This window comes from Barbus barbus (assembly GCF_936440315.1).
Source record: "Barbus barbus genome assembly, chromosome: 42".
In the NCBI taxonomy this organism is placed as follows: domain Eukaryota; kingdom Metazoa; phylum Chordata; class Actinopteri; order Cypriniformes; family Cyprinidae; genus Barbus; species Barbus barbus.
In genome coordinates, this window is record NC_136720.1 from 13,033,317 (window position 1) to 13,041,755 (window position 8,439).

The 8,439-nt window shown below is 37.7% G+C and overlaps 1 protein-coding gene across 1 annotated transcript; it reads left to right on the plus strand.

Annotated features, from left to right (window-relative positions):
• Nucleotides 1–2,024: 2,024 nt before the first annotated feature.
• Nucleotides 2,025–7,700, plus strand: drd4-rs (dopamine receptor D4 related sequence; the record flags this gene model as incomplete). Its single annotated transcript, XM_079403396.1, has 4 exons — nucleotides 2,025–2,261; nucleotides 3,526–3,638; nucleotides 4,898–5,601; nucleotides 7,498–7,700. 4 exons carry the CDS (start codon nucleotides 2,025–2,027, stop codon nucleotides 7,698–7,700), a joined length of 1,257 nt encoding a protein of 418 aa, XP_079259522.1.
• Between the last annotated feature and the right edge of the window lie 739 nt (nucleotides 7,701–8,439).

The window sequence follows — 8,439 nt, forward strand, 5'->3', positions numbered from 1 at the left end:
AAAAGCAAGAAATTTCCACTTCTTCTAACTTTACAGTTTTATTCCTTTCTATAGTCCGAAGGTATTTCATACCTAAAACATACCCCCCTCCCCAACCAACAATGTTCAGATTTATGAACTGGAAATATATGCAAATTAGCACATATTGAATTAGATAATCCCTCATTTGGATATTAAAGCATAACATTTCAGAAAACTTCAGTAAATTCTTAATTTAATCAATCAACTGGGGAAGTATGGTATATATTCCATCATTTTCTAATCCTAGTCACATTTCACAAAATGTCCACTAAATTATTTTCAGAAAACTTATATTACTTTTATTTTTTTAAGCTTAAATACATAACTAATACTGTAAAATAATGCATTCTATGTTGTTTTGCCATAGCCCATATAATTCTATTTAATTTATGAAATATAATTAAATATATATCAAATATCTAAAATTGGTCATGAATAACATTAACATTAATATATTAGTATTATTTCTGTAAATACCTCACACTGTGTTTATGGAAACAGGTTTATTAGTAACTTATGCGTGTCAGTGAATAAAATATGACTAAAAATTATACAAACAGCTATTTATTTTATTCTACTTCCCTGATTTCATTTTGGAATTACAATTAATATCAAATCATGTTTATTAAAGATTAAATTGGAATTTAAAAGGCGTTCTCAATTCAATCTGAAATGGCGCACAACTCCTCCAACTATGGACTTCCAAGAGAAGAAGCTGCAGGGGAAGAAACGATAACATCAAGGAGACTTCTCTAATTGAACATATTCATTAGTTACCAAAGGGTGATGTGAACTGGAACGGGTTTGATTGGGTTTTTATTTATGTACATGTTCACAAGTGCCTCCCGTCTTCATTGTGGTACACACTCACACACACACACTGGAGGTTGTCATAGCAACCTTCACCTGTTGTTGCGAGAGGGGAGAATTTCAAACAGCCCGTTATCACAGAAGCAGAGCATCCTCTGATCCCATACTCCAAAGTGTCACTCGTAGAATAAACTGAGGCAAATTGCATGATGACAGCCAATTTCATAAAGTTGATATTTGGTGCAACTCATTTAAATTGACCCAAAAATGTTATATTACGTCTTTGCGCCTCTTCAAATACTAATTCCAGAATGTCACAATGATATCATCAGCTATTAAACAAACCATTAAACCGGCAGTTAAACAGTGAAAAATGTCTAAAAGATATTTCAAACTTATTTTCAATATACCGTGAGGTATACAGCTGCAAATCAGTTTTGGCACATTTTAGCTTGTGTGTGAAACCAGACAGTCTTATGACGGAAAAACTTGAAGTCATCACCGCTCTTCGGTAATTCAGGGATGTCAAACTCAATCTCATATGGGTCCTTTTTTAACTTGATTTTCACAGCGCATGTAAGTCATGCGCATTGTTAATGATGCCTATATAAAGAGAAGATTCAATTATCACCTCTCTTCTCTTTCAGATCGCATTAACAAAGTGCTAACTCTTTCAACATGGCTGCTGTTGACGTAAAGAGTCAACTTTATCCCACACACTTCCAAAATGTGATTACAACACTCTCAGACGCCAGACAAGTCGACATACTCTACAAAGCCCAAAAATCCTGTCTGATTGTGACAGTTTCAAGGTAAGAACTTTGACTAGAATGAAAGTGAACCAGATACAAACATCTGAACACATTGTCAGCATAAAACAACAACATTTAGTTGGCTTTCAATGACAAATGGAGATAGAGTCTGTTACTGTCCAAAAATAAGAAGACATATGACTGCATTTCCAAGCACTCTGCATATAAACGACTGTGAAATGAGGGCGCTTGTTCATATTTATGGCCTCTTCTTGTCATAATTCCTCTCCTAGTAACATATGGGCAAGAACACAAACACGTATTGGCATACATTACACACACAAACAAAGACCCATTCATCTCTACAAACAGCCCCCACTGTGTCAATCTTTCCCTCTCACAGATGTTGAATCCGGGTTGGCAGCTGAACTTCAGGGCACCATGGTCAATGTGACGCCCAGTATAGACCCAGCGACAGCCCACGAGAGGTACAACTACCTAGCGTTGATATGCGGCGTGCCTCTCATCCTCATCATCATCTTGGGAAACGTCCTAGTGTGCCTCAGTGTGTTAACCGAACGCTCTCTTAAAACCGCAACTAACTACTTTATCGTCAGTTTGGCTGTGGCCGACCTTCTTTTGGCTGTGCTGGTCCTCCCGCTCTACGTCTACTCTGAGGTGAGTGCCAATGACCAACGAGAGACGGTCTAAACTCCTCCTCTATGTTTCAGACCACTAATTCACTAAACTTTGATTTAGCTGATGCTTTTATCCATGCAATCTACTTCTTACTGGGACAGTCTTGACTGGAGCAATTGGAATAAAGTGTCCCTCTCAAGGCCAGAATGATGATATGGAACGAACTGAGCGTATTGTCCACCCAGTCATTTGTCTTTTTTATCATCTTTGAAAAGATTTCAGTAGGAGATGCTGGTACAATGAGCGCTACAGGGTTTCTGGGAATTCATGAGTCATTCAGATTGTGTTGAGCTTGTAATTATTCCTCATTGAAGTGTTACTAGTGGACAAGTGCAAGGTGTTTGAAATGAATGAGCAGAATATGACTGAAATCAGTAATTGAGTCATTCAAATCACTACATTGTCTCAAACAGCTAGACTTCTTGAACATAAATAAAATTGAAAATGATTGTGTGGCACTTTCTGTTTAACATGGGGGACTGTGTGTGCCTGTCAGTGTTCAAATGAAACCTACGGCACTGGTGATGGTTTTATGCACCGGACTGTGAAACGCTTTACAGTGGTGGGGTTGAAGAATAAGATGATTTGCTGATGTCAACTGGAAAGGGAAGTCATTTAAAAGGTAGATCTAGTTATTTAAATCAATTAATTTGGGAAAAGATTCTTAAGACAGATTCTTAAGATTTTTAATCAGTGTAATGAATACAATATGAACACAATAACCCAAGAAACATGTATTAAGTAATACAGGGTCAGTTTTGATTTCATGTTGACTTAATGCCATTTTGGTGTTCTTCAGGAGACTATTTCTAATGTCTCATGGTGTGAATTTTTGCCCTTAAAGTTTGTGTGTCTGTGAAGTGAATCTTGATGCAGTGAGTGATTCCCTGTCTTTATTGTATGGTTAGTTTGAATTAACAGTGGATTTGGTTCATTCTTTGAATGAATTCAAACTTTAATTGCAGTCAGTCAAGACCATCGAGTGATAAACACCCACCATCTGCTCCCAAAAGATCCCTGAAGACTTAACTAACATGACCTTGAAAATGACTTTAAAGAATATTGTTTTTAATAGTTTTGGATGAGTATAGTTATTTATGTTTGCATATACTGTATGTTTATATATATATATATATATATATATGGAACTGATGCCACTGGCAGGTACTTATAGATGAGTGTATGTGTCCTGTTGTCTTATACATTCTGTCTTTCTCTGTCTATGTGTGTGGGTGTGTTTTAGTTCCTGGGAGGCATATGGACCCTGAGTATGTACATCTGTGATGCCCTAATGACTATGGACGTGATGCTCTGCACTGCCTCCATTTTGAATCTATGTGCAATTAGTGTGGACAGGTGAGACACGCACCCACACACACACCTGCTCACCCACCACTCTCTATTAAAAACAACTCAAACTTTAACTTATAAAATATGAACAGAATGATTATGGTAAGTAATGCCTAACACTGCCATTTTACCTCTATGGAAGCCCATTTCCACCACATAAAAAGTCAAGCTTAAAACAAACATATACACATAAAATGTAAAATTGGAAATGGCCTTCCATATACCCCCCAACACTGTAAAAAGACGAATACAGTAGCTTGTCCATTCAGATTATCTACAGTACACGTTTCTTGTGGTGGTCCCTAAACATTTATATGATTTTAATGATTTTTTAACATTCAGCAGGTCTCTTTTGTGCCTCTCTGAGCATTCACACAGTGAATCTTAAATCGGTGGTTATGTGTGATTGGCGTCCAACGGGATGCTAATGAAACCACGACGTGGAGCTGAATTTCATTACTTGCACAGTGCATCAAGCATCACTGATTCACATAAACAATATGAAACAACTTCAAGAGGTCCCAGACCTAGGCAAAGCATGGTCAGTCTGTCTTTGACGCATACTAAAACAAAAGCGAGCTTGTCTCTGAGGATGAAAACAAAGGTTTGGGGTCGAAATGGTGTAGATGATTGAAAAGATGAATCAGACTTATGAGGTCTCATGCAATTTAAAATGATTGCACTCGAATCTTCCACTGTCTCGCGGGTCACTGTGATTAACAAACACAAAACATGCTTTAAAGAATTGTCAATCATGATTTTACGCATAAACATAACCTTTTGCAAGCAAATCAACGTAATTGCATTAAAAGCAGACAAATAAAGGTAGAAAAACAGTGAATTGTGTCTGACTGAACATTTCATCAAACTCAACTGTGCCATTTTTTTGCCTCAAAATACTTTCTCTACTATCCCGTCTTGAAGAGATGGTTCATCCAAAAATTAAAATACTGTTATATATTTATTAATCTTGATTAGATGTTACTCTTTTTTTTTTTTATCTTTTATCTTACACACGGGTTTCACTTTATTTTGATGGTGCTTTTAACACATTCTGTTGACTATAAGTCAATAAAAATGCAGGCAGACAATCAGAATCCATCCTGCTTTAAAGAGCTGGAGCATTTAAAGTGGCAGACAACAAAATTGCAGCGCACACTTTTAAAAACAAAATGTTATTGTCCACTGGTGTAATATAGTTATCATTATATTTATCCTACTAGGTGTCAGTAGATCTTATTACTTTATCTACATCTCTGTTACAGGTACATTGCAGTGGTGGTCCCTCTGAAATACAACAGGAACCAGTTTAGTGTTCGTCAGCTAGCCTTGATCACAGCCACCTGGGTGCTTTCCCTGGGCGTAGCCAGTCCTGTCATATTCGGCTTGAACCAGGTACCCAACAGGGACCCCCATGTGTGTAAGCTGGAGGACAACCAGTTTGTGGTCTACTCCTCCGTCTGCTCCTTTTTCGTCCCTTGCCCTGTCATGCTCCTCCTGTACTATTGGATATTCAGGGGACTAAAGCGATGGAGCTCTGGCCGTAGCCGGTCGCACCTCCACCGCCCACCCAGAGGCCGTAGAAGCCTGTCTTTACGCCTAGGAGCAGCTCTACAGAAGGAGAAGGGACGGGCGAGGGAGAAGGTGGTGTACCTCATGCCTGCAGGTCTCAGTCCGACATCTCTCACCGCTACCCCGACTACTCCAATCTCCCCAGCCAGCCCGGTTACCCTTACCACAGATGAGCAAGCAGAAGGTCAAATGCCGGCAGCAGAGAGTGACCCCATGACTACCCAGATGGACAGTGTTTCGGACGCAGAGAACCCTGAGCATGCCACTGAGGATGAGAGCGGACGGGAGAATGGTGTGGGGAAGAACCATCAGCCTCATACTGGACGTCGCCACAGCAAGAGCAACAGGGTGAGCGGACGAGAGCGGAAGGCAATGAAGGTGCTGCCCGTGGTTGTGGGTATGTATCTATTCAATTAAAATGTTTTGGTATTGTGCTTTTCACAACATAAATGTCTAAAGCATATGGAAGCCCGTTTCTGCCACTGAATAAATAATAATAAAAAAATGACATTTTTTAAATGCAATTGCGAGTTTATATATTGCAATACTGACTTTGTGACTTTTATTACTGTAAAGGTCATTGCACCCTGAGTCCGAAATTTCCATCTAAATTTTTCGCACGTTAAAAAATAAATAAGACCTCACGTTGTGTCAATCACGTTTACACACTGCCTCCAAAATTTCGTCTGTCATAAAAAATTCGGATCAGGCTCCGTAGCAAGCATTTTGATAGGAAAGGATGACGAATACAGAAAAAACGAAAAAACCGCATACGACAATTTCGGACTCTGGGTGCAATAACCTTTAGTCAGAATTGTGATACATAAACTCGCAAATCTTAGAACATATCAGTCTTTTTTCCCCCCTCAGAACTGGACTTTATACTTGCCGAAAAAAGTCAGAATTGTGAGAAAAAAAGTCAGAATTGCGAGCTAAAAATTCACTTTTGTGAGAAAAAAGTCAGAATTTGCAAGTTTTTATCTTGCAATTCTGACTTAATTTCTCGCAATTGCGAGTTTATATCCCACTATTCTGACTTTATAAATCGCAATTGAGTTTGTATTATGCACTTCTGAGGTAAAAAGTCAGAATTACGAGATAAAAAAGTCGCAATTACCTTCTTTTATTTTTTATTTAGTGGTGCAAACCTGCTTCCATAACAGCAGCTTTATGTGCATTTTAAGCTGCATATTAAAATTGTATTCGTTTTTTGTGTTTCTTGATCTGGGGTGCGTTTCCCAAAAGCATTGTTAGCTTACTATGGTCGTTAGTTCCATTGAACTTTATTGATAACGACAGACTTTGCAACCGTAGTTGCTTTAGGTAAAAGCACCCCTGTTTTATTTCATTTTGGTTGACCAAGGATTTTTTGCTTAAGGGATTAATGTAAATTCTGTCATAATTTACTCACTTTTATGTTGTTCTACATGCAAAAAGAGAGAATTAACATATTTGGATTTAGCATAGATACTTGAAAACATCTTGGGGGCATTATAAACATTCTCCTAAAACATCTCCGTTTGTGTTCCACAACTGATTTGAAATGAGACAAAGTAAATTATGACACAAGTTTTATTTATTTATTTATTTTTGGTGAACTGTCCCTTTAAAATGATTCTAAGAGACTCCAGCATCCAAAACACATACTGGTGAGCAGCCATGCTGGCCTTGCCATGATCTAACGTTTTTAAAATCAAGACTGTGCAGGTATACATCAGTGTGCTTGAATGTTCATTTATGTGAAAATAACGAATCAAGTCATTAATAAATGCATGAGAAATTAGAACTAAATGACAGTCGTCAGGTGATGAAAACACCACTAAAATGTCACGTTCTGCAATATATAAAAACTTTCTATGGTTTGATGTGGCACCTGCTGCTCCCAGATTATTAACATGACAATTGCTTTCTAACAGAAGTCCTTTCAAGTATAAAATGTATAAAGCTGTTTCCAGGGCAATGAAAGCACTGATCATATTGTCACCATTGTTTCCCGCACAACTTACACAGACTGAAATCTTGGTGTGAAATCAGCGCGCTGCAATATAATAGTATAAATGAAAAAATAAATAAAAATACAAAAGCCGAATAAAAAGGTAACAATAGGTGAAAAAAATAGGGGACACTATTATAGAGGTAAATAAATAAATAAAAATAATAACAGGCACATCGAGCCAGAAACGGTTAGCTCTTTTGCTGCCTGTAGTCTGTTCAATCATGCACATGAAAGAGTTGGAAGAATTACCAATGTAAGGACATACATAAACTCCTAACATGATCTTCTCCTCCCTAGGTGTGTTTCTGGCCTGCTGGACTCCTTTCTTCGTGGTCCATGTGACTAAGGCGCTGTGCGAGTCATGTGACATCGGGCCGACGCTGATCAGTGTGGTCACATGGCTTGGTTACGTGAACAGCGCCGTCAACCCCATCATCTACACTGCCTTCAATGTGGAGTTCAGGAATGTCTTTCACAAACTACTCTGCTGTCGCTCCTGAGGCCAAACATTCTTTAGCACATGCTTAAATTCATGATGAATCATTAAATAATTCAAACAATAATGATTTTAAAAAACACCTGGATGATCTGAGTACACAGTGGTCTCCAAGCAAAGGAATGCTTTAAAAAAACTGAACATTACAAAACAATGGATTACTGAAAAGATTGAATATGCAGTGGAATGTACCATTGAGGAAAACTTCTGATGCCTTAGTTAACTGAACATTTTCTTGTAAAATTATTGCTTGAACACTACAGTAGATAACAGAATACTGTTGAATTCACAGCCCAGAGGCATAAAATATGTGAAAACGTCCACATTAAAGATAACAGTCGTCTGTGTTTGATATGTGATTGGTATCAGTGTTGATTTAATTATTTTTAAATGAATTTTCTTATCTTTTTTAAGTGTTGGTTGTTTTCAATAGATATTCAGATTGGACAGGTAGCTTTTTAATGGTTAAGGAGCAAGTTAGATGTGATCATGAGCTGTGTTTGGAATGGCATACTGCATACTAAGCAGTATATTGCCAGTATGATGCCTAATGTTTTAAAAAATTGTATGCAGTATGGAGTAATATATTTAAACAGTTGCAGAACTTAACACATTGTATGTTTACTTCAAGTAGAATTCAGTTATCATTTCAAATACAGTCGGTGTGTGCTTTTATCTCAAGCATTTGCTCATGTATTCTTTGCACATGCATATTATATACTAGAATGCTGCTATAATAATAC